This window comes from Rhipicephalus microplus, chromosome 3, assembly GCF_043290135.1.
Source record: "Rhipicephalus microplus isolate Deutch F79 chromosome 3, USDA_Rmic, whole genome shotgun sequence".
Classification (NCBI taxonomy): Eukaryota; Metazoa; Arthropoda; class Arachnida; order Ixodida; family Ixodidae; genus Rhipicephalus; species Rhipicephalus microplus.
In genome coordinates this window covers 89,661,987-89,689,316 of record NC_134702.1, presented here as the reverse complement: position 1 = coordinate 89,689,316, position 27,330 = coordinate 89,661,987, and the positions used below count along the sequence as shown (strand labels likewise).

The following is a 27,330-nucleotide window of genomic DNA, read 5'->3' as shown; positions in this document are numbered from 1 at the left end:
CACTGTGGCCGTCGATAAGAACGTCGATGTCGCTAATTCGCCGTCTCGCATTACAGTTAGGGCGTGGCGTCGGGTCACGGCTGCGTCGGCTTGTTCCGCTGCTTCCATGTTGCGTCGTCAGGCCACCTTCAGTAAGTGAGCTTTCGCCGTCAGGGCTTTGCCTGGTTGGCGTTGTGTTCGGAAAGCTCCGTCGCGGAGTCGTCGTCGCCGGAGGATCTTCGGTAGTTCGTCGCACAGCAACCGCACCTCCACCGGTTGCTGCCCTTAGTTTCCCGGATACGGGCTAGGAGACCGGCCCCGCGTTGGGCCAGAGTACTGTCGGTGGTGCGGTGACGTGCGGCGGCTGGGCGACGGCGAACGCGACGGGCTTCGTGGTGTCCACCGAGTTCCTGTCAGGTAGGCGGCGATGTCACGTGGTCGTTCTCCTGGCTACGTACGTGGTGCATCGACGGCGAAGCCACGCAGTCCCATCTGTCGGTACTGGCAACGGCGGTAAGTGTGCCCGGCCTCGCCGCAGTGGTAGCGACAATGACAACCGCCACATCCCTGCCCACGATGGTCATGCATCAACCCAGGGAACCACCAATTTTCCATGGGTCATCGTTCGAAGACCCGGAGTCCTGGTTAGAAACATACGACCGTGTGGCCGCCCTCAACCACTGGGACAACGAAGAAAAGCTCCGGCGTGTGTACTTCTACCTGGAAGACACCGCAAGGACCTGGCTAGAGAATCGTGAGTCCACGCTCCGAACGTGGGATGTGTTCTGCGGCGCATTTCTGCAAACGTTCGCGAGCGTCGCTCGCAAAGAAAAGGCCGCTGCTCAACTAGAGACCCGGGTTCAGCTACCGAATGAGAAAGTTGGAATTTTCACAGAGGAGATGACCCGCCTATTTCGTCACGCTGACCCAGACATGCCTGAGGAGAAGAAAGTTCGTTTCCTCATGCGAGGGGTCAAACAGGAGCTCTTCGCGGGACTAATGAGGAATCCACCGCACACCGTCCAAGAATTTGTATCCGAGGCGACCACCATCGAAAAAACCCTTGACATGCGCACCAGACAGTATAATCGTCGCCTGACTCCAGAATGCGCTGCTGCTCAAACCAGTGACTCCGAAAACCTGCGTGAAACGATCCGAGCGATCGTGCGGGAAGAGCTGCGCAAACTGTTGCCTTCGGCGCAACCTCAAGTGGATTCGATCACCGACATTGTGCGAGAAGAACTTCGGCAATCACTTCGAATTCCCCATACACCGCTGCCCGAGCCAGAAACCATGAGCTACGCCACTGCAGTGCGCCACAACGCTCCTCCCCGTCCACGCCAAAACGCCGCCCCGTCGCACTTCCGTCGCCAGACACCACCGCCGCCACTACCCAGCACCTCCACCAGATGTCACGGGGTCGTGACGTGGCCGAAGACAGGAGACTTCTTGTTGGAATTTAACTGTTTATTTGGGCGAACCTGTGCCCGGTAAACAGAAAGTCCAATTACAGCAGCAGTCTCGCACAGATAGCAGTCTCAGACTGATAGCGGCGAACGGAGCGTCGGCCTTCGATCAACAACTGACAAGCGGCGAAGCGCGTCGGCATTTATACTCCCGCCGTCGAATGTTCTAGCGCTACCGTTGGCGGCGGCGTACGTTCCAGAACAATCTGTACCATTCGCACAGTGGGCGTGATCTTATCGAAATGATCTACTACAGTCCGGAACCCTCTCGAAAACTGCAGGCGCGGTTTGCGCTGAGAATCGTGTGGTGTTTTGGGACGATAACAAAAGCTTGGAAAATGGAACGTGGCAATATACATGCATGCACACGCGCATAAATACACGCATGCATACATACACGCATGCATACATACACGCATGCATACATACACGCATACATACATACACGCATACATACATACATACATACATACATACATACATACATACATACATACATACATACATGCATACATACAAAAACGGATACATGCACATATACACATGCATACACACACACATAAATACACGCATACATACATACACGCATACATACACGCATGCATACATACATACATACATACATACATACATACATACATGCATACATACACGCATGCATGCATGCATGCGTACACACATACTTGCATACATACATACATGCATACATACATGCATACATGCATACATGCATACATGCATACATACATGCATACATGCATACATACATATATGCATGCATACATACATACATGCATACATACATACATGCATACATACATGTATACATACATACATGCATACATACATGCATACATACATACATACATACATACATACATACATACATACATACATACATACATACATACATACATACATACATGCATACATGCATACATGCATGCATACATGCATACATACATACATACATACATACATACATACATACATACATACATACATACATACATACATACACACACACACATACATACATACATACATACATACATACATACATACATACATACATACATACATACATACATACATACATACATACATACATGTCTGACTGCTGACCGGAATGTCGCGGAATCGAATAACGGCCATGGCGGCCTTATTTACCGGGAACCGAAAGCATGACGCTCAAGTATTGAGACGTAGGTGCACATTAAAGATTACATAATCATTAGTTTTTCACAGCCTTCTACTACGGCGTCCTTCATGATCATTTCATGGTTTTGAACGTAAAAGTCGTATTGATTGATATGTCGGGTTTAACGTCCCAAACCAAGACAGGATTATGACAGACGCCGTAGTGGAGGGCTCCTGAAATTTCGATAACCTGGGGTTCTTAAAATGCACCCAAATCTGAGCATACGTACCTACAGCATTTGCGCCTCCATCGGGAATGCAGCCGCTGCAGCCGGGATTCGATCCCGCGACCTGCGGGTCAGCAGCCAAGTACCATAGCCACTAGACCACCGCGGTGGGGCAACATAAACGTCTAGTCGTTACATATTCTACATAATCGTATAGCTTCTTTACTGAAATGATAAAGGGGAGAGGTTTGTGTCGTAATGACGGCTTCGGGTAATCATCGCTTAGCAAACTAAATACGCAATAGAGAAACGTTAATGAAAAGCGCACTGTCATATAGCTAAACGCAACATTTGCAAAAGCAGCAAAACCGAATGGCTCATGATTGACAAGATGTTCACAAGCTCAGGTAGGTAGAATAAGTGCAGACGCGTGCGCTCTTCAAAACTCATAATCAGTAGGACCTGATGTACACACAAAATAAAAAGAGGAAAAGATACGATTGTTACTAAAACCTAGATTTCATTTAGAATTCTGAGCGTATGCCAAGGTTGATACTACATATTGAATTTGAAAAATTTGTTTCACAGAAGTTTTGCGTGCATGAAGTCGCTATCAATTTGATTTTTGCTACAAAGGCTACCGAGCACAATTATACTACTGCTACTACTACTACTTCAATGACAACAACAACAATATATACAGCCGCCACCATTACCAGCTTGTTCTCTTTTTTTTCTTTTCCATGCATTCTCATACAGTAGCACCAAAAATTATGAACATTCAACGAGAATGTAAATGACCTGATCATTGTTCCTTCAGTCCACTGTATTCCCATGCAGTAGCAGTGGTAATTAAACACAACCTTTCCTACGTAGTTATCCGGACTGCTCTTTTCTCGCACATCTTGACGTACTGACCGTGTTCTTGCAGTGTTGGACGCGTCCGGCAAGTTCCCCACTGGCCTTCTGCAGGGTTCTCGCGTTGACCTAGGCGCCTTCGACGAATGCCTCGAGACGGAAGTACGCGACAGCTATGGCGACGTGATCACGCGTGGTCAGTACTGCAACCTCCTCGTGTATGTCGAGAACTCCACCGCAGTGGAAGGAAAATTCGACAGCTTCTCCAGCGTCCTTCATCCTAAGGTGGGGTGAATTACAGTACGCAATATTGCCTTGCAGTAGTGCGAAATTATTTTTGCGTCGTGCTTTAACGTATCTGGTCAGCGTCTAGCTGAACATTACGTTGCGAAAATGAAAAATAACAGAGCGCATGGAAGTGAAATTGGTAACAAACTCTCTATTATATAAAATGTTCTTACTCACTGGAAACCACGTTCTCCCGTTCTTCAACTAACTTAAGCTATCTCCCACATATTCAATTTGATGTCCTATATATTATTCCACATGCACTCTGAGACATACTATAGCTGTGAATATTCTGGTATATGACATATCACATTATTCATCCCCTGCATGATATGCAAGTGTCTGCACTGCTTTATTTTTCACACACCGAAGTTTGTGCGCGATCATGGGCCTCCCCTAGGTTCTGTTACTAAAATAACAGTTTTCTCTGGCCCCTATGTTATAAAATAAGTAAAGGTATAATATGTTCTTATGGCACATAGTGCTGGTAATAGCTGAACGAAAGACTGCATAAGCTGTCTTTGTGTCTTTCACATGAAGTTTCTCACCGCCATTGAAGGCTAATTACAGCATGAAGTAGAATTGTGACATGCAGAATATGACGCGCAGCTTGAAATAGACAAGCTTGAAACGAGCAGGTTGTTTGTGTTTGGACAAATCATGTGCTGCAGAAAAGAAAACAAGAAACACACCATTTCCTCACCAAAGAATTGATAAATTTGAATTGATAAATTTGTCATTGAATGCAGATTTCTTCTTTTGTAAGCAATCTTTGCTATTGCCTTCACTAAGAATATGTCTGGCAACACTATTGAACGTTTTTTTTCGAAACTGTTGTAACTGAAATAAGCGAGATAGAAGCCAGGAAGGGCCAGGAGATTAACGAGACACACGTACGCTTTGCTAAGCTGTACTGGGGAAAGGGAAAAGGGGGCGAAAGGGGATATAGGGTAAAATAGAGGGACAAGGAGAATCACGCGCACTCTTGGGGAGCAGATCAAGTCGAAATACTTTGTGAATGTGTGAGTCCTGGTTTCTAACGAAAGATAAAGCGCTTATGACCGAGCGGCGGAGCAGCAAGGTGTGAGAGCCATGGATGCTGATTCAAGTTGTCGAGCTCAGTGCCACAACATACGGTGTACGAAAAATGGTTACGAATGAGTGCTTACTTCCGTTCCCACTTGTTTTTTGGCCCCATTGTTTGTAAGCGTTGTCAAAATCTGGTATGCTTGTCAGCCTTCTCGTTCTTTTTGATGTTCCCTGAAGTGCCTTCTATACTTGGGTGTTTGTAAGCACTGCACAGGTGTCGACCTTAGAAAATGTATGTTCTTGGTTTTTAAATTCCTAAAAAAGAATTTGTGTAATTTACGCTTTAACACTTGCGCATTCTTTGAATTGTCGTACTGAGTGCCCATGCTGTTCTTTTTTCCTCCAGCTTCAATATTTCAAGAATTATTTTACCGTCGAAGAGCTTCCCGTCGTTCGCATGGCGATGTGCTTTGTGGAGGAATGTAGCCAAAGGGATTTGCAAGCTTTGGTTGACGCAAGTAAGCCTTCTATACACCTACTGGCCCCACCGCGGTGGTCTAGTGGCTAAGGTACTCGGCTGCTGTCCTGCAGGTTGCGGATCAAATCCCGGCTGTGGCAGCTGAATTTCTGATGGAGGCGGAAATGTTGTAGGCCCGTGTGCTCAGTGTTGGGTGCACGTTAAAGAACCCCAAGTGGTCGAAATTTCCGAAGCCCTCCACTACGGCGTCTCTCATAATCATATGGTGGTTTTGGGACGTTAAGCCCCACATATTGATCAATTATACAGCTACTGCTTGTTGTATATTGACTGCCGTGACCACGGATTTGACCAGATCAGGCCGGATGTTTTTGTAAATGATGAATTGTCAGGCGCTAGAACCAGGATTTAATTATAAAACGTGCTGTAGCTGGGAGCCGTGGAATGATTTAAACCACATGGATGATTCTGGTGTACCTTTAAAAAATACAATGGTGCTCTTGGACATCCGAATCACCGAAATGTGGCCTCCGTAGCCGGAACTTGAGCCCACGTCATCGATCAGAGCCGTGTACCTCTCCATGTGCTAAACTACCACAGCAGATTGCGCTGTTCTTTGGGACGCTCAAGTAGAAAGCGCCATTTGTTCTACTGACACAATCATGAAACTTTTTGCATTGCTAAGAAAGACTCATTATCTCCCTGAGACAATCAAGTTCACAGTAACAGGGAAAGTAATAGCTTTCAACCAAGTCGTAGGTTGTCGAACTATTGATGCAGTGTGTGGATAGAATAAATATGGAAGTCAAATTGCTCGGGTAATCACGCAAAAGCGCGCACCTGTGATGTAGCACATAGCTGGCTCAAAGCAACACCTTTGCAACACTCTTCAGAATACGTTCAGGTAGTGATTCAGTCATGTATTCTCCACTGCGATATTTCCTTGGTAGTATATTGAAAGAGCACTTCATTACTACTTAATCGAAGCTGACACCTTTTCTGCAGTTTTCTTTTTTATTAGTGGTAAATCAGGTTGGTCAACAATAGGACTCAATTTGGCTTTTTAGTATCGCAAAGTGCATGACTCATGAAATCGCCATCTAGGAGCTGATTCCGTCTGAATTTCGAAAACTCTATTTCTTCAACAATTCAGGTGAGCGTTAAAATAAAATACATTAAAGAAGCTTTCAGTAAAAAAAGGTTGCTCTAAAAGGCACGTTTGACATCTGTTTGTAAAAAAAAGCAACATAAAACCACACCGGAATTTAGTTTTTTAAAAGTGAAAGATTACTTTCGAGTTTGATACCCCTGACCAGGATGAATTTTTCAAGAAGCTTTCCTCCCTAGAGTACCTCAGTGAACTTTTTCGAGGCTTTCTGCAGTGCAGGGATGGCTGCCAGTTATTCTTATCATAATCTGTCTATTTCCTCCACCTTATAGAGTTTCCAGTACTCAAATGCGAACTGTTTTTTCACGAATAATTTCAACAAAAAACAATTAGCATAGTGTCCACTACCGTATATTACTGGGTACGGAACTCGTGGTCACAGGTTTGTCACCAAAAAAATCAGCCGCATACTGATGAGCAGTGCACCCAGTAACAGTCGTTTACACCTAAATTTGGGGGCATGTTGGAGAATCCCTGAAGGACAAGAAAAGTTTTTTTAACACCTTCCCCTACAGCTTATCTCGTAATCAGGACCCGAATTGAGCAAGTAAAGCCGAAGAAATTCATCCATGGCGTTTATAACACTGCATAGTGGTGCACTTTGACACGACGTTTTTTTAGTTAATATGGTGTCAGAAGACAAAACGACCCAGAAGATTAGCGTTCTGACTTACGAAGCATTTCTTTAGCGAGAAAAATACACCGGCGTTAAGATGGTTCATTTACTAATTTATTTGAGCATTACGTAGGGAGTAGAAGCACAAGCTAAAATGCAAAGGGTACGGAACGTAAGAACATATGAGTGATCACAAAAAAAAGAAAACTTGCAAAGACGACCGCACCACATCCTTCTGTGGCGAACGATACCCATAGCCAATAAGCTCATATGAATAAATGAGTATTCACAAAAATTTGACGCACACCAAAGCAGATATTTTTTTTTATTTTCATGTCTGCGCTAAGAACGTTCTGTGCGCACTGAAGTCTGACAACACATGCAAAGTAGTCGACTTTGTTTTTAACATTTTCGTCACCTAGCAGCTGCAGGTCAATCATATCGCAGTGTACAATATCACGGCAAGTTTCATGCAATTCACTGGGTTTGCGGGACCTGTGTCATGAATGCAACTTAAATCGCACAACTTGTGGTCAGGCTCTCTAGATGACTGTTCACTGGTTGTTCTTAAGTGAACTACGTGCTACAGACCAGAAACTGACAGCGGTTTCTGGTATGTCCGAAATTAAAGAAGCTGTATGGAAAATATATGCACTTTATTAGCAAGCACTATGTCATTCTTCTAAAGGTTCTTGACTTCCGCACACTGATTTAGAGCAACATCACAAAAATAGTTCAAATTGATGTCCGTACTCTTTTAATAAATGTGCGTGACAGAGAAGAGACAGATAATCAAGGAAGACACGGGAGGTTAACGAAAAGAGGGTGCACTTTGCCGCCTTGAACTGATAGACAGCCTGCATACAAGTCAGCAGCTGACTCTGCAGGGGCCTAAGTTATAACGAAGGAATAAACATAATCACGTATTCGCGATTTCAATGCATACGCAGAATGAAGCTACTCTTCAAACAAATGTGTCCATCTGTAAGGTGACGTAATTTTCATGTTAATACAGGAAATGCCTTAGGGAGTCATCATCATCATCATCATAAGCATCATCATCATCATCATCATCATGATCAGCCTGACTACGTCCACTGCAGGATAAAGGCCTCTCCCATGTCCCGCCAGTTAACCCGGTCCTGTGTTTGCTGCTGCCAATTTATACCCGCAAACTTCTTAATCTCATCTGCCCACCTAACCTTCTGTCTCCCCCTAACCCGCTTGCCTTTTCTGGGAATCCAGTTAGTTACCCTTAACGACCAGCGGTTATCCTGCCTACGTGCTACATGCCCGGCTTATGTCCATTTCTTCTTCTTGATTTCAACTATGATATCCTTAACCCCCGTTTGTTCCTTAATCCACTCTGCTCTCTTCTCGTCTCTTAAGGTTACACCTACCATTTTTCTTTCCATTGCTCACTGCGTCGTCCTCAATTCAAGCTGAACCCTCTTTTTAAGTATCCAGGTTTCTGCTCCGTAGCTAAGTACCGGAAAGATACAGCTGTTATATACCTTTCTCTTGAGGTATAGTGGCAATCTACCTGTCATAATTTGAGAGTGCTTGCCAAATGTGCTCCACCCCATTCTTATTCTTCGAGTTACTTCAATCTCGTGGTTCGGTTCCACGGTTATTGCCTGCACTAAGTAGACAGTCTTTTACAACTTGAAGTGCACTATTACCTATCTCAAAGCGCTGCTCTTTTCCGAGGTTGTTGTACATGACTTTCGTTTTCTGCAGATTCATTTTAAGACCCACCTTTCTGCTCTCCTTGTTTAACTCCGTAATCATGAGTTGCAGTTCGTTCCCTGAGTTACTCAGCAATGCAATGTCATCGGCGAAGCGCAAGTTACTAAGGTATTCTCCACTAACTCTTATCCCTAACTGTTCCCATTCTAGGCTTCTGACAATCTCCTGTAAGCACGCGGTAAATAGCATTGGGGAGATTGTGTCCCCCTGCCTTACACCCTTCTTGATTGGTATTCTGTTGCTTTCTTTATGAAGCACTATGGTAGCAGTTGATATCCTGTAGATTTCTTCCAGGATTTTTATATATACTTCATCGACGCCCTGATTCCGCAGTGTCTGCATGACGGCTGATATTTCTACTGAATCAAACGCCTTCTCGTAATCTATGAAGGCTATGTATAGTGGTTGATTATATTCTGAGCATTTCTCTATCACCTGATTGATGGTATGAATGTGGTCGATTGTTGAGTAGCCTGTTCGAAATCCTGCTTGTTCCTTTGGTTGATTGAATTCTAATGTTTTCTTTACTCTGTTAGCAATTACTTTTGTACATAGCTTGTATACTACAGAGAGCAAGCTAATCGGCCTGTAATTCTTCAAGTCCTTGTCATCTCCTTTCTTATGGATTAAGATTATGTTAGCGTTTTTCCAAGACTCTGGTACTCTTCCCGTCAGGAGACACCTCATAAACAGGGTGGCTAGTTTTTCAACACAATATGTTCCCCATCTTTCAGCAGATTTGATGTTACCTGATCCTCACCAGCAGCTTTGCCTCTTTGTATGCTCTCCAAAGCTTTTCTGACTTCTTCTATCATTACTGGTCTATCCTTAGGGAGTAGTGGTAAGCGAACCGGTATCGCAGTGAACAATGACTTACGCACAGCATCGGTTCTCGAACTCTCTGCCTTCTGGGCACGTGGGCTACGAAGACATGACACTTGACATTAGGGATTAGAGAAGGAACGCTTGAAGTGCGTAGTGCATTGCATCCTCGAGCTTCGACGTTGATAAGAAGTCAAACTCCGAACGCTGACACATGAAGGGTATCAAAGCACCGACATTAGAAGTAAAATTGTGTTTGTTCTCAGAGCCTCAACAATTGTGCATTATTGTAGTTTAACATTACGAGGAATACATAGACATGAACAGTAAAACTTCGAAGTGTGCAGGTTAGTTGTGGCTAAGCGGCTGTCAAACAATGGTGATGTGATGGTCATTGCTAAATGACGGCACAATGCTTACGCCTACTCAGAAAGGTCCTGTGCAGTTTCCACATATCTTTTCAACTTTTCGTTTCTTTACCTTTTTTTCTTTGCAGTGAAGCCTCCATTGGTACGTCTTGAGGTCTCCAATTGCGTCACGGCCCAAGTAGAACCGTGGAGTAACGCTCAACTCGGAATTATGTAAGTTGAAGCTATATGGCCCCAATCACACGGTTGGAAGCCCAGGCTTCTGAACCAATCAAAATAATTTTTGCAGCTTTGAAATATCCGCATACTTTAACAAAAAAAAGGGGGGGGGGGCGTTGCTTATTTTGTTTACAGCAGGTTTAAACTATTCTAGTACATTTACACTTAGGGGCCAAGAAAGTAATAAACTGGTTTCGCAATAGCGAAATAGTACGTGTTAAGGATTTCATCTTGAGGCTCCAAAATCTTGTCGTAACGTCGTAAAGTTAGAAGGCACTAGGTAGTGATGTAGCGTCATTGTCCATAGTGGGATTGTTACGTAACTCTAATCAAGAAAAGGAAACACTGGAAAACAAAATTTAAAGACATTCTATTGTACCGTTTGACATCTATAGAAAAAAATGTGTCATGTCTTACAGAAGTTTCGGCATTATAGTTGCTAACCAATATTAGGACCAGGCAGATTTTATTTATGTTCGAAAAGCAATGAATGTCACGTTGTGAAACGGAAATAAACAGCAGTGGAATAGCATCTTTTTTTACTAGTCTAAACAAGTCATGTTTCGAATGCTCATTTCCAGGTATAGGATTTCTTGTACTTGGTGCCATCTCTTGGCGACGGACGACGATCATTCGTAACTTAATGAAAAATAGGCCGAAAAAAATTGTTGCTAACTAAGTAAGCTAGCTGGCAAAAAATAATTTCGAGTACTTTATAGAAACTTTCATTGAAACTGGAATGTTTTGGCAAAATTGCACTATGGCACTAAAACGTGTGCGGCTTCCCAGAAGATTTGAGCACCACTCATTAATAACACAAGGGGCCGCATTTTGAAGTACTAAACAGTCCAGAAAGCTAGGCGATGTGCAGCTAGAGGATTCAGCTTGACGAGAATGTTCATGTGGGTTTATGCTGGATAGAACTATGTAGTCATTTGTTGAAACTACATTTGTTCATCAGATATGTTTTATGGCATATTTCCCGTAAGTTAGGGCCAGATTGTGCTGTTACCGGTGATAGGTGACGCTACGTGTCTTTGTACGGAAATCCTGGTCCCGAGTTGTCAAGAAGAGAGAAAAAAATGAATGCTATATGCTTGCATTGAATTCTTAACATTTTCCGTTTTTCATGTCTTGCAGGATGTTTTTGTGTGTACTTCTAGTCGTCATCTCGGCCGCGACATTTACAGACCAGATGATGAAGGTCAAGCCGAAACTCATAGGAAAACATGGTAAGTACAGCACGTTTCACTTCACTTACTTTCTGATTTGTGCATGAATGTAGGTTTAGTTTTCTTTCGTTCATCGCTTTTAGTTGTGCCGCTTTTCATGACACCCTTTGACGTAATCGTAACTTTCAAATGCCAAGAGAGCAATAAATGTTTTTATTTTCTAATTAATATTTCACACTGCTTAAAAAGCAAGCACCCGGCGAAGATTGCAGGAAATAAACCAGCTGGATTTTTGTGCAGAAAGATGATAATCTTGGGAAAGAAGTAAATGATTTTGTGGCTCAGTTTAGCACGTGAATTCTTGTTTCACTTCAAGGCGCACTTTAAAGCAACGCATGTTGACAAAAGTGTCTTTTCTTTCATAATAAGATACAGTGCGAAGGATGAAAGGAGCCTGTCTGTCCACATGCAAAACAGTGGAATCTGAAATAATTCATATAACACGGAAAGAGCCACCGTAGTCAGCTACCTTATACAGGACATTTGGTTGTGTTAATTGTCGCGGCATGAAAATTAGCAACCGGAGGAGAAGCGAGACTCTCAGTGAACGGTGTATGTGCATCGTAATGTCTTACCTTTTTCTGCAAGCTAAACAGCACTTGTAGCCTAACACTTGCCAAGTAAGAAGCTCATTGTTTTCGACTATCTGTGCTCTGGATGAGTCGGGTGGGTGCCAATTGATTGAAATGTCAAATAGCACCGAAAAACTCAGAGCAGCCTACACAATATAACAAATAGTTTAATTTCTAGTTCCAGCTGCCGTTTGATTTCTTGCAACGCGCGCTGCATCATTACGCCATCATGGCGATGTGTTCGCACGACAGGAGACCGTTAGACATACTGGTGCTCCGTCTGGAGCATCAGCAGTTTCATTTAAATGGTTCGTCCTCAAAACAGTAGTGTAAGAGATAATCGAATACGGTGTATATGACGTGAGGGAGCGGTAATTTTTTTTTGGTCACATGAGCATCCTCTTTGCCATGACGCCACTAAATATCAAAATCTTGACAACAACAACAAAAAACAGAATCTTACGAAGGTGTGGAATTAAATAGTTCCACCTACTCTGAAGCCTAACATTTTATGTTATACAATACACGGAAGTTCTTTCAGCAAAAAAAAAAAAACGCAAACGCAAATTCAAATGCGTATAGCTTGATATCACTCCAACACCAGTTACCAAGGTGCTGATTCAGTCTCGGTCACTCCATGGTGATCGCAAATGGTAAATGTTCACAACAATTTTGCTGACACGAAATATTGATGAATATTTACATACTGCTGTTACTTTATTGTGTACCAGTATAGGCTAGTGTGGATGGGTACCTGACGTAACTTTTTTGCATACCTCTTTTTCAGGTGCACTTAGTGAGCTCATCAAGGGCTTTTCTGCCTCGTCCAATACACGCATGTTGCTCCGCGTGGCCGACAAGTCAAACACTGACATCTACTCCCTACAGTTCCTGCATGGCATGCGATTCTTCTGCCTCGTCCACATTGTGTTCGGTCACTGCGGTCAAACAATGTCAGACAATTGGTGTGAGTAAATCTTGAGAACATGCATGCCATTCCTTGTATGTTTCAGTAGTTATCGTTTGTTGGGGGACATGCACGTCGTTCCTTGTACATTTAGTAGTTATCGTTTGTTTACCAATTTTAGTTTAAGATTCGAGCATGTGATGCGAATTCGATGCGCGAATGAGTCGTAAAGTAAGATGTGGACATAGGTAAGTCCCCCCCCCCCCCAAAAAAAAAACGTACTTGTTAAGGAATGAAACAGCTTTTAGGTCCACATTAGGCGCGTGTTAACTCATTGTCAAATAACCTCAGGTATCCAAAATTTTCAGAGACTTCCGCTCCGACGCCCCTTGAGGTCATTTCCCAGTTTTAGTTCTAAAATATTAAAAATTATAAACTTCTTAACAAAAAATATTAGGTAATATACGTAAGTAATTAGTCAGGAAAAACTATAAGGTCATTTTCTGAAGTGGAGCTTACAGCGATAAATAAGTAAAAACAGTTATGCATATAATATGCTTTAAAAATAGTAGTTGAATTACCAATCAAAGGAGGAAATCAAACTTCTCGCTTTTGTAATGGCAAGCTGATTAGCTGCACCATTACCGGGACACTGAAATGTCGGTAGTTCATAATGTACATATTGATACTGGATTAACTCTCTGCAGCTATTTTTTCCGCTAAGGTGCTTAGCTGGAGTTAAAACAGCTGCATAATAATGGCTAATATTTATTATTTAATATTATTTAGATCTATGGAGGCACCAACCACTTCCATTATTTTTTTTGGCACTTTCCGCCTCCTCTGTGGCTCCAAGTGAATTCGCCCCTTCTACTTTCGGAATGTTTATATAGATCTATGCGAATTTCGTACTTCGTTTGAATGTTAATTGATAACGTATGTGTACCACTAGAGAATGCCAATTACAGGTTTCAAGTTTTATAAGCATGTAATAATTGCAGCATTAAAAGTAATGAACCTGCTGAACCTATTCAAACTAGGCTGTTTTCACCGATGAGATATTATACTCGCGCGATAACATCAAAACACAAACAACGCTCAGCAGTAGCTTAACTTGGTGTTTAAGTGTATTGCTTTCTCATCGCCTAACATTGCCTCGCATCGCGGGAATTCAAATGTCGGTTAAATTCAAATTCATGCGACACACCGAGCAAGAGATCGATACAACAATGACAAGTGCTTCCATTCCATAAGATCTGGTGTGTTTCCCATACGTAGTGCGCGCGCAACTACAGAGCGGGCGTAGATAGGAAGTTTTTTGTGCGCGCTTCTAGAGCGATTTCCTTATGGGAGCGCACATGCAGACAACGCTTTTTGTGCAAGCGTTGAATGCTGACAGCAAAACAAACTCAAATCAGCGCACGTTCCACACAAGTGTGCGCTCAGGTGGCTCATTTGTACGTTTTCTCTCTTTGCACGCGACGTGTTTTTCATGAAGGGCCAATTTTTTTTACACGTGTGTATTTTATTGAAGGTTTCAGCCAGGGAGGCTGCCCCAGGGTGGAGCAGATAACAATTACGGAGTACGTGTGGAAGTGTTGTTAGCGCTGTGGGTGTAATGACATAAGCCCCGCCCTCCAGAACATGCCTCGTCTTATCCCCCTTCCTTCATTCGACGATGAAGATATAATGTGGCTGAGTTCTCTCCATTAGGGGAAAATGACAAGCTCTAGCGTGACGTGTGGCACAAAAATACTCTCCACATACGCACACGCACTCTATGCAGCCCTATACCACAGAATGCGCCTCGTGGTTTCATTTTCTACCACTGTGTTACAGTGGTAGAAATTCTACCACTGTAACACAGAAATTTCTACCACTGTGTTACAGAAGCAGAAGTTTATGCAGAAAGACTTCCTTCGCCAGATTTTAGCAGCATGACAGGGTCAAGAGGGAGTGAGGTAACAATGACCGCAAAAAGAGAAATACAGTTTCAGCCATGACTGTCTGCAGGACTTTGTATGAGGGCTGCAAACCCGCGCTGAATTTTGGCGAGGGGGGGGGGGGTTCAATGTACCATGGTCGCATTTAGATGGCGGCGAAGTGGTAGAGGCCCGTGTGTTCTGCGAAGTAAGTGCACGTGAAGGAACACCACGTCACCGAAATTGGCGGAGCTCCCCACTAGGCATCTCTCACAATCATATTGCTACGTAACAGTATATTTTGGTTTTGAAACGTGTAACCCCTGATATCACTAATATTTTGCGATAGAGGACGCTATTGTAAATTTCTGTGTGTTAGTTCTTTGCGATATATACGTTATTTATTTGTTCGTTTTCAGAGCCCTACTTATGAGTCGCTAGTGTATGCTGTAAATACTGCTATCGATAGAGTCCACGCTGCTTACAGCGACAAAATAAAACTTTGTGGTCATTTTTTTTTCTAGCACGTTACCTGAATTTGCTCATCGCCTCTGACCAATGGACTTACATGGTTTTAAGTGCTGGATTCAGCAGCGTCGGAACCTTTTTCTTTCTCAGGTGAGTGGAGCGGAGCATTCGACACTGCAAAATACTGCTGCAAGGAATATGAAGGGACGTCCCTTCTCGCACGTGACTATGTTACGGTTGTAGCCGGAACAGTGGGACACTGAATGGCCACTTGTCACAAAATGCGCGTGCGAGGCAAGTGATGGTACTGTGCGTGGGTCTCCGTCTGAGTCAGTGCACCCGTCGACAGTGGAATGTGGCTGTCAACGAAGGCTCTTTTGGGTACCGAAAGACGGTGCGATGGCTTAAGACAGACAGCAAACGAGAGAGAGGCGTGCGGACGACGGAACGTCATAGGTCAGGACATGTGGTAGCCGGCAGCCTGCTTTTGTTGTCGAACACGCGCCTAGAGGATGTGCAACCACGGCAATGGTGTCTAACCCGAAGATCCAGCCACAACCACTGATATAAGACAGTGAAGTCGCAACCCGGAGTCCACCAGCTCGGGCCTTCAACGGCGTACCAACCGCAAATAAGCACCGCAACCAATGGCTCACCTCTTTTGCCGGGGCTTTCATAATCGTATTCCATTCAGTGTTGATTGTTCGCAAGTCACGTTTTGTGCCTGCCTCTTAGCGTTGAGTTTTAGTGGTGAAGCTCCCAAAGGCGTGGGTCTGTCCATCCCATGTATGAATGTGTATGTATGTATGTATGTATGTATGTATGTATGTATGTATGTATGTATGTATGTATGTATGTATGTATGTATGTATGTATGTATGTATGTATGTATGTATGTATGTATGTATGTATGTATGTATGTATGTATGTATGAATGTGTATGTATGTATGTATGTATGTATGTATGTATGTATGTATGTATGTATGTATGTATGTATGTATGTATGTATGTATGTATGTATGTATGTATGTATGTATGTATGTATGTATGTATGTATGTATGTACGTACGTACGTGTGTGTGTGTGTCTGTGTCTGTGTGTGTATGTATGTATGTATGTATGTATGTATGTATGTATGTATGTATGTATGTATGTATGTATGTATGTATGCATGCATGCACGCATGCATGTATGTATGTATGCATGTATGCATGTATGCATGTATGTATGTATGTATGTATGTATGTATGTATGTATGTATGTATGTATGTATGTATGTATGTATGTATGTATGTATGCAGCATGCATGCATGTATGTATGTATGTATGCAGCATGCATGCATGTATGTATGTATGCAGCATGCATGTATGTATGTATGTATGTATGTATGCATGTATGCATGTATGTATGTATGCATGTATGCATGTATGTATGTATGCATGTATGCATGTATGTATGTATGTATGCAGCATGCATGTATGTATGTATTTATGTATGTATGCAGCATGCATGTATGTATTTATGTATCATGCATGTATGTAAGTATGTATGTATGTATGCATGTATGCATGTATGCATGCATGCATGTATGTATGTATGTATGAGACCACCTATAGTTCCACCTTTGCTAGCTGCCAACTACTTTGTCCCTGCAAACAACCCACTACGCCCCATCACCGATCCACCACTTTACTGACCATGAAGCAAATACTGTTGAGATGTAGTTAATATGAAATGCAAGATGGTCGTGTACTTGTATCCAGGTGCGCTTTGAAGAACCATAAATTGTCCCACAGTGTCTATTCCTTCTTTGTACGTGACCACCTATATTTCCAAATTCGCAAACTGTCCCCTACTTTGTCCGTGCAAACATCCCACGATGCCCCATTGCAAGTTCACTTCTCCGACCATAAAGCCGTTGTAATGAAGGGGGAACGGGAGCGACGTATAACTACCGCTTACGAATTGCAGAAATTGTCGTATATATATATATATATATATATATATATATATATATATATATATATATATATATATATATATATATATATATATATAAGGGAAACAAGTGTATACTTAAGGGCTCGTTTTTCGTGTTTTACACAGTATTAATGAGATCTAACAGACAATAATGCCAAGGAAGGTATAGGGGATGTTATTAGGCTAATTAATTGTAATGTAAATTAGAAGAATGAAAAGTGGGTGGAAAGATAACTTGCCGTGGGCAGGATCCGAACCTGCGACCTTCGAATAACGCGTTTGATGCTCTACCACTGAGCTACCACGACAGCTACTGGCGCTCACTGACACTCCCGCGTTTAAATTGACATAGATTCCCAATAAAGTGGCTCGGGGGATAGCTGTCGTGGTAGCTCAGTGGTAGAGCATCAAACGCGTTATTCGAAGGTCGCAGGTTCGGATCCTGCCCACGGCAAGTTATCTTTTCACCCACTTTGCTTTTTTTTAATTTACATTACAATTAGCCTAATAACTTCCCCTATACCTTCCTTGGCATTATTGTCTGTTAGATCTCATTAATACTGTGTAAAACACGAAAAACGAGCCCTTAAGTATACACTTGTTTCCCCTATTGATTAACAAGGGTCTCGTACTGGCAGACTTGGTGCCTTTAGGTTGTATACGGAGGACTATTGGTCAGCTGCCATTCAGTAATAAGTTCACGTGCTACGTGACGCCAAACAGGCTCATAAAGAGTGTGCCACACTCGCCGTCATGGTTACTAGTGGCGCTGACTGACACTCCCACGTTTAAATTGACAATGATTCCCAATAAAGTGGGGGGGGGGGATAGAGCATCGAACGCGTTTTTCGAAGGTCGCAGGTTCGGATCCTGCCCTCGGCAAGTTATCTTTTCAACCACTTTTCTTTACAATTGGCCTAATAACTTCCCCTATACCTTTCTTGGCATTATTGTCTGTTAGATCTCATATATATATATATATATATATATATATATATATATATATATATATATATATATATATATATATATATATATATCATCCCCTGATGAAGGGAGGACCCCTCCCGAAACTGTTGGGAAATAAATATATTTATCCTTGTTGACAACGCTCCCGTTGTGCCATATCCCATACCTTCACAAAGACTAACTGGCCCATTGAATTATTACTCCCCCATATATATATATATATATATATATATATATATATATATATATATATATATATATATATATATATATATATATATATATATATATATATATACATACAGATACAGTACTTGTAAATATAACACTCCAGGGCTTCGCCCCACTCATCATTCACTCCGTGGATATGTTGCAATTTTTTTTGTGTATAACGTCGATTATATTTTTTCAATGAGTGTGCTATCTTGTAGTATTTTGGGGGAGAGATTGTGGCCACATGCTGTGTCCGGGGTGTATCGCGTGAAGCAATGTGTTTCGGTGGTGCTGCCATTGGTGGAAGCATTCTGAGAAGGCCTCGTTCTGTAGCTCAACTCTCGTTGCAGTCACAATGCCTTCCCTTTTCTAAAATAGTTCTCCTGTTAATGTCCTCTTGAGTTTGAGAAACAGCCAGAAGTCGCAAGGCGTCATATCAGGGGAGGAGAGGGCCTGTTGAACTACAGAAGTCTGACTTTTAGCCAAAAAAGTCTTGAACAAGTGGGAGGAATGTGTAGGAGCAATGGCGTGATAGACAAGCCAGTTTCCTGTTGCCCACAACTCACGTCTCTAGCGCCGCACAGCATCACGTAAGCGACGAAGGACATCTCTGTAGTACTCTTTGGTGATTGTTTGACCCTGTGATGCATTCTAATGATGTGACACACCGCGGGAGTCAAAGAAAGCACTCAGCACCACTTTGACGTTGCTGTGCACTTGTCGAGCTTTCTTTGGTCTTGTAGACGTTCAATGCTTCCACTGTGACGACTAGGATTTGGTTTCCGAGTTGTACCCGTACACCCAAGACTTGTCACCAATGATAAGGATGTTGAGGAAGTTAGGGTCACTGATTGTGAAATTCAGCATGCCCTGTGAGACTTAAACATGAAGTTGATTTTGCTCCAGCGTGAGCAGTTTCGGCACGAATGTCACCGCAACTCTCTTCATGACCAAATATTCGGTCATGATTGATTGTGCAGAGAAAGTGCTGATGCCCACCTCGACCACAATATCTCGGATAGTATCACGGAGGTCCCGGATTAGCACAGCGTTCACTTTGCCAATGACCTGGTCATTTCGCCACGTTAATGTTGGACTGGAGTCTGGCTCGCTCTCCACCGATGTGCAGCCGTCTTTAAGCCAGTTGTACCACTCCACGTGCGTGCGGCTCAAAGCGTCATCATCAAAAGCTGTCTCGATCTTCCGAATGGGTTTCACTTAGCTGTCGCTCAGGTTCTGACACAGCTTCAATCGCTGTGTCATTTTTCTTGCAATGGAAAACGAACGAGAGCACTGCGCATTACCTTACTCGAATGCTGCGTCCCAGCGACTGACGCTATTGGCAGGCGGAAAAAATTGACGCACGTGAACTGATGTTCAAGGTCGGCTCATGCAAGTGCACTTCATTCAAGTTGATAATACACTAGCAAAAGATAATGTTAGATATTTTTCCAACAGACCTTGCATATCTGGATTAGCCTCGCGTGTTTTTATTATTGTCACAGTAAAGTGTGTGTGTGCATTTGTTTTTTATACTCGTTGTCAGCCGACTTTTGCCCCTGGTCCGTGTTCGATCAGGCGTGTATCTATCGCCGGTCAGCGGTCGAAGCTCTTTAGCACATGGGGTGAATTTGTTGTTGGCTCAAGCCCTCCAAACACAGAGTGCGGATACCTTAGACCAAATGCCCAGTAATCCCCGACACTACTGTACCGGTGAAAGTGGCGAAATTACGAAGAAATAAAGCATAAATTGTGCACATGATGCTTTTACATATCGTCTTTGCGTCTGGGCAAACCAGTTGTCGTCTTTACGAGTGCATTTCGTTTCATGTAACATGAAACGTCGTCTAGTAGTTAATGTACTTGGCTGCTAATTCGTACGTCACGTGGGCGCATCTCGGTGGTATCGGCCACATTTACATAGATGCGACAGCTAGGCTAGAGGCCCGTGTATATAAATTTAAGTTCTCGTTAACTAAGGTCGTGTAAGTTTCCAGAGGCGTTCACTGCGGCGTATCTCTTATCAATTTTATTATTATTTTATTATTTTTTTATTTTAACATACTGCAGTCCCTCTTGGGGCTATAGCAGGAGTGGGTACATCGCACAAAACCGTGCATCGAACAAGTTTAATAATGAAACAAAAGCAAAAAGAAAGAAAGAAAACACAGTAACGACAAAACCAGGTGTTCGAAAGACAACATAGAAGGAAGTGTACAGTTTTAGCGGCATGGTAAGGGTTACATAAGATCGACCTAATATACACATCTAAGTACAAAAGTGCACTCGTACAAAGGGGGAAAGGAAACAAAGCGGTATATGTACGTAGTTTACAACAGTTGTATTTTAGAAAGAAATGTAAGCAAGTCATGAGAGCGCACGTGGCCAGGCAACAAATTCCAACGCTCAATTGTTCGCGGGAAAAAGCTATATTTGAACGTGTCTGTGCGGGGATGATACGGGGAAACGTTAAGGGTGTGATTGCTTCTGGTCTGAGTGGGGCTTGCATATGTGACATATTTGTTCGATGACAGGCGATATGAACAGTGAATGATGCGGTGAAAAAAGGTTAGTGATTCAATTTCACGACGGGCAGCTAAGGTGGTTAGCTCTAGAGATACGAGGGCTGTGGTTGGTGAAAAAGCGCAGTCATACCTGCGACAGATGAATCGGATGGCTTTCTTTTGAACGGCTTCAATTTTGTTAATTTCGCCTTTTCGCTAAGGGTTCCACACGGAGCATGCGTAGTCGAGTGTCGGTCGGATTAGTGTTTTATACATCAGGAGTTTGGTGTCTTTCGGTGCTTGGCTGAGTGTGCGCCGAAGATAACCTAGTTTCTTAAGTGACTTTGTGCATACATATTCGATGTGTTTCGACCAGGATAGGTTACTTGTGAAAATTATGCCAAGATACTTATATTCTGTAACTCTTCGGAGGTTTATGTCAGCGGATGAGTACGTGAAATTAGACAGGGAACGTTTGTGAGTAAAAGACATGGATACTGTTTTGCGAAAATTTACGGACATCTGCCACGTTTTACACCACGCGCAAAACCATTAATATCATTATAAAACACAAAACCTGGAAATTACGTTACAATAATCTGTCCAATGAAGTTGCAACTATAGTGTGCTCGTAAGTATAAATATCAACTTCGGTCACAACCTAACTGGCTATACTCTTCAAATGTTGACAATGGTAGTGACTTTTGTTTTTATTATTTTAGCCCGTAGAACTCTCAATGATCATTCTTGATTTCTGTGATTGTATTTCAGCGGCTTTTTTCTGTCCCTCACGGTCAGCAGGCAAAAGAGGAGTGGCCCGCTTGTCTTTATCATCGGCGTGATCAGACGGCTTATCAGGTGAGCAGTATATTAGCGCGTCATTTCGCATGCGATTCTCGTAACACAGGATGACCCTTGAGTGGACATCATCGTCAGTACGACGCCCGAGCTTGGGTTAGGTTAGGGAAGAGACTGGGTATGAGACTGCTACTCGTAAAACTAGGATGTGTTAAGGACGTCTTATTTGAAATTAAGAAGAATAGATGGGCACGGGCAGGTTATGCACTGAGACTGCAAGATGAGCACTTGTTACTCGAAGTCATAGACTTGGTTTAAAGAGCAGGCAAGCTCGCGTGAGGGGCAAGCAGACATCTAAGCTACTTCCACGACGTGAAATGTCTCACACAGCGAATTCATGGTTGTCACACGATTGTTTGTGTTTTTTTTTCAATTCTTTGTAAGATTTTGATGGTTATCTTTATTATATAGTGTCTGACCAGTGATGTGGTGTTAAGTACGGCTGAGCTGGTTTGTTTTGGTGTGTTTCTTTGCGTTATTTTGCAATTTCGTGCCGTGTGATGTGACTCTTTGTCGTTAAGTAAGTTTCGTTCTTTTACTGTGACTCTTTATGCTTCTCTTTCCAACTAGTTCTGATTAGAAGCTTCGCGCTGCTGCCATTTCACTTGCAATTACTGTACTCGAAACGACGAATTTGTCAGGTGAAGCCGTTGCAGCGTTTAGACGAGGTTCCAGAACTAATCGTGCCGGTGGTGTTCATGAAGCGAAAGGACAAGCGCAGTCGAAAGGAGAAACTTTTGCTCTTGTAGGAGGGGGAGATAAAAAAAAACCACCCCTAATGATGTATAAGCGTTCTACAGAAGCCTAAAGAAGCCAAACACAGTAACTTTAACACATGTTAGAGAAGAGCGACATCGGTGAGGCATAGAACTGGCCCCTGCGTCACATTGGTCGACATGCTGACAGTGCAGCTGGGCTCAGACGAGCTCCGCCGTTAAATAAAGGTTTGGTGGCACGATGCCCTTAGGAATTTAGTGAGAACGACGTGGCCACAGGATTTGGCTATTTTTAAAGACGATTCTTTCTTGGGGACCTTTGTCGCAAAAATTTTGGTCTGTTTGTCTGTTTGTCCAACTTTAACGGTGCTGGGCACTCTAAACGGCACCGGCGGATACCCCAAACGGCCGACCCCATCCACAGCGCCCACCAATATTGCTCAAGATTTTGCGTTCATACTTGTGCGATTGTCAATTAAAGAGCAATCATCGCGCATGTATGAGGCACCATAACAACACGTATATATTCCGTATGTGCGTATTTTACTAGAAAAGGCACACATAGGTTTATCTAAGAACCGTAGCGTTTATCACGCGGCGCTGACCATGCACGCTTGCACGAAAAGGGAAGTGTTTCCAACGTTTTGCTAAGACGACACGGGGGTGGCACCTACCCATCGCCTTGCGTTCTGCATCTTATCACCTCAAAGACTGGCGCACACACCCGTCTCAAAGCCGCGCGTTTCGTTTTCTAAGATAACTGCCAGAAAGTGCTGATGTCTCAAGGTGTGACGTGACTTGGTGCGCTCGTTAGCTTTCTATGCACGCTCAAGGCGCTCTAATGTAGCGCCTCCAGAATACCATTCACCAATTTTATTGCGCAGAACTTCAAATAAACGTGTTGTTCTATCGCGCCAGACACAAAACTCTCGTCTTTCGACGACATTTGCAGATCAACATGCATATCCGGGGCCAATTTTTTAATTGGGCGTTTTTAAATTGTAGAAACATTGGAGAGGCTCTTGTTGTTCAGCGGGCGTGATAAGGTGGTTGATGCAGCTACTGCTGCTGCTACTGATGATGATGATAATGACGATGATGGTAGGAGACGGTCACCATCAAGCACTGACCAAGCCCAACAACAGAAGAAAATAGGGCTAATTATAAAGAAGTGTCTTTGAAGTGTGGTAGCGTTACGATGCAAAATTTAACTACAAAACGCCAAACTGCACTTAGCAATAAAAATTTGAGCAGAAAAAAAATGCTTGTCAATCTCAAAATACCCTGGGGGTCGTGACACCATTCACTTCACTGGAAACTTTAAACAGTGGTGTGTAGCTTCCAGCTTGTGGTTCAATATCCCTATCAAACATCAGAACTGCTCTACCGCTCCGGATAACTACAACTGACATTCTGACATTCTGTTTTCGATGCATGCAGGATTGCCTTCCCGCTGTTCTTCGTAATCATGTGCTTATACTTGATGCCGCGCTTCGTCTTTGGACCGGACACCAAGTCCTTCTTTGACAAGCTATACGAAGATGTTGCCCATCACTGGTGGCACTTGCTCCTCATGATCAGGAATTTCACCGAGGTCACAATTTGGGTGAGACCAGTTATCAGTATACTTTTGTGACATCGTATCTAGAAGTGCAGTATAGCAGCGCATCACGTGTTTAGTCCCTACGCTGAGTACTGTTTTATTGTGATGACAATTAGATGGGAATTAGATGGATATCAATTAGATCGCCGCCGGCGTCACCATGAGCGTTGGCGTCGATGTCATGGACCGTATATGTATACCTATCTATATTTATGAAAAAAGACTGCGGTGCGCGGAATCAAACGTGGGGCCTCCGCGTCGTGAATGAGAGGCGCTAACCACTGAACCACCGAGGGGTACCTCCTTCAGCGTTCAAATGGCAAGCTGTTTATGCATACTACTTACCGTTGTTGGCGGGCATTCCGGCGAGAGGGAACTCGTGTTTTCAGCATGATCAGCAAGATGGCGCATTGAGCGCGCAGCTGCTCTCCTCTCTCACGCGCACTTTGGTCCGCGGATATGGGGAGTAGACTATCTCCCACGTGCCCCTGTCTCCCGGTGGAGAGGATCATACGTCTTGGCTGGCGTTAGCTTTGCACTGGAAGAATTCTGTTGTAGTTTCGAGGCGCACAATAATCACTGCAATCATTGCACAGCCTTCGTTTGCGAAAATGGCACGCTTTTCAGACACAGTAAAGTAACAACGGAGCCGTTTATTTGAGTTCATCTGGACCTGTGAGTACGTTTCGTGCGTCAATTGTGTGTGAAAAATGCGGAGCACGTTTTGATCTGCTTGCCATTCTTCGCGTGACCTTCCAATGTGTTGCTATCGCGTTCATTGCTTCGCTTTTGCGGCAATGTTGTGACTTTCTATGAACAATCGCCCTGTTTAGGTGAAGCCACACTTATTAATAAATGTGAAGTGTGGACAATCTGCCGGGATGTTTCTCTAGAATGTCTATACTTTCGGTGCAACAAAACAATTACGCCCTCAGTCAACACTACGACTTAAATAGAAAAGCAAAAACAGACAAAGACAAATGAAGATAAGACATTGTATTTACTTCATTCGTAATAGTTAGCATCATACAATTATATATTGAACTATGCTTTTTTAAGTGCATCTGAACCTAAGCATTCGTTTCTTACTTGCACGTTGCTGTGATTAAAATGCGGTTACCGGGGCCAGTATTCGTATCCGCGTCTGTCATACCCACAGCGCAGCAACATACATTAAGCACGCACACCATTTTTGCAAATTTTTTATCGCTAATTACCAGGGAGTTTCATAAGAGACTTTGCACAGGATCAACTATACCCGGACGTACCATTTCTTATAGTTGCGGTTTTAATGTAGCATGAAAACACTGAGAAACGTGCTGCAGTGATTCTCAGCCAGCAATCACGCCTTTCAGATTGTACACAAGCGTACTGCATAAAAACAGACGCGGATGTTTCCTAACTTTAGCTATGGTGACGGCAGTTGTGCTCGTCTGACTTCAAATGCGATTTCGGTGTTGGCTATCACCCCTCAGCAGCAATGCAGTGAATATTACATGTACCAGTATCACCAACTCATAAGAGAGAGAGCAACTCTTTCTTAAAAAAACAGATTTTTGCCGGCGTCCATATATTGCAGGAATGCTACTCTGTATAGGGATTGGGAAGGGGAACCAAAGATTTCCGAAGAAAGAAAAGAAAACTATTTAAAAAATTGGAACCAAGTCAAACTGGTAAAAAGTATTAATAATTAGGGTATCAGATAAATAATGGCTTTCCTACGTGAGAAATTCTATCATCAGAGCATTCCGAAAAGGCCGATTTCGGAGGGGTAATTGATGAATGACCGTACGACCCGACGTTGTTTCGAAGGTCCGCGCCCAAATGTTGCACAACGTCAATTGTTTGCGACAGATCACGCCCGTTTCACGTTCAAACAATTGTCTTTCGTCGCGGTACGTAGGTCATTTGGAGTAGTATGGGCTCTACTGTCTCTATCCTGCCACAGTTATCACAACATGCGCTTGTGGTACGCTCTATTCAGTACATATAACTGTTCGTGTGTGCCCCGTTCAGCCAAAGATGATGGTATAGTGTTTCAAAGTGGCGAGGGAACGCATAGGAGATATCCGCGCTAACTTTTGGGCCAATAAAATATAGAAAGTTTCTTTGTGAAGGGGCGCAAGACGTGGCGCCTGCTACGCCACTTGCTCAATGGTCAGACAACCAAGGGAGCTCAGCATTACATGCTGAATAAGACAATTCACAAAGCCGTCAAAGAAATGGGAGAGGCTGAGGTGCAACGACGCCTGGACGCCAAGTATCTCCGCGTAACGCCAACAGACCCACTCCCCAGCTACGAAGGGGCAACCAACGAGAGACTAGATGCCGACATTGAAGAATGGGAAGTGCGAGTGGTTCTACAAACAATCAACTGTAAATCAGCATCCGGACCGGACCACGTCACCAACAAGGCATTAAGGAACTTGAACGACACGGCAATCGAAGCCCTCACCAAGTACTACAACTAGGGCTGGCGGACGGGCAAGCTACCGCAACAATGGAAGACCGCGAAAACGGTCCTGATCCCCAAACCGGGCAAACAACCCAGCATAGACAACCTGAGAACCATCTCTCTAACGTCGTGCGTGGGCAAGGTGCTTGAACACGTCCTACTCAACAGATGGAAACGTTATTTGGAAGAATCCAACATATATCAACATACAATGCTGGGGTTCCGGGCCAAACTGTGTACCCAGGACGCCATGCAGTTGCTCAAGAACGAAATCGTGGACAGACACTTTCCAACGTTAGATAACAGAGCGGTGCTCGGACTGGATCTCCAGGGAGCATTCAACAACGTACACCACTCGGCCGTCCTTCGGCAGGTGTCCCACTTCAACATGGGGGAGAGGACGTTCGCTTACATCAAAGATTTCCTGACCAACCGCACCACGCGGCTTGTGGCAGGAGAACTACAACTACCGCTCAAGCAGCTGGGTAGCACAGGGACACCGCAGGGCTCGGTGATCTCCCC

At 43.5% G+C, this 27,330-nt stretch overlaps 1 protein-coding gene across 1 annotated transcript in view; it reads left to right on the top strand.

The window, feature by feature from the left end:
• Nucleotides 1-27,330, top strand: part of LOC119160020 (nose resistant to fluoxetine protein 6) — a 59,281-nt gene that overhangs the window by 11,051 nt on the left and 20,900 nt on the right. The window contains exons 2-9 of the mRNA XM_075889961.1: nucleotides 3,744-3,955; nucleotides 5,394-5,505; nucleotides 10,317-10,401; nucleotides 11,548-11,639; nucleotides 12,999-13,178; nucleotides 15,565-15,658; nucleotides 21,948-22,034; nucleotides 24,191-24,356. Coding sequence (XP_075746076.1) covers nucleotides 3,744-3,955; nucleotides 5,394-5,505; nucleotides 10,317-10,401; nucleotides 11,548-11,639; nucleotides 12,999-13,178; nucleotides 15,565-15,658; nucleotides 21,948-22,034; nucleotides 24,191-24,356 — 1,028 coding nt within the window. The remainder of the gene's footprint in view (nucleotides 1-3,743; nucleotides 3,956-5,393; nucleotides 5,506-10,316; nucleotides 10,402-11,547; nucleotides 11,640-12,998; nucleotides 13,179-15,564; nucleotides 15,659-21,947; nucleotides 22,035-24,190; nucleotides 24,357-27,330) is intronic.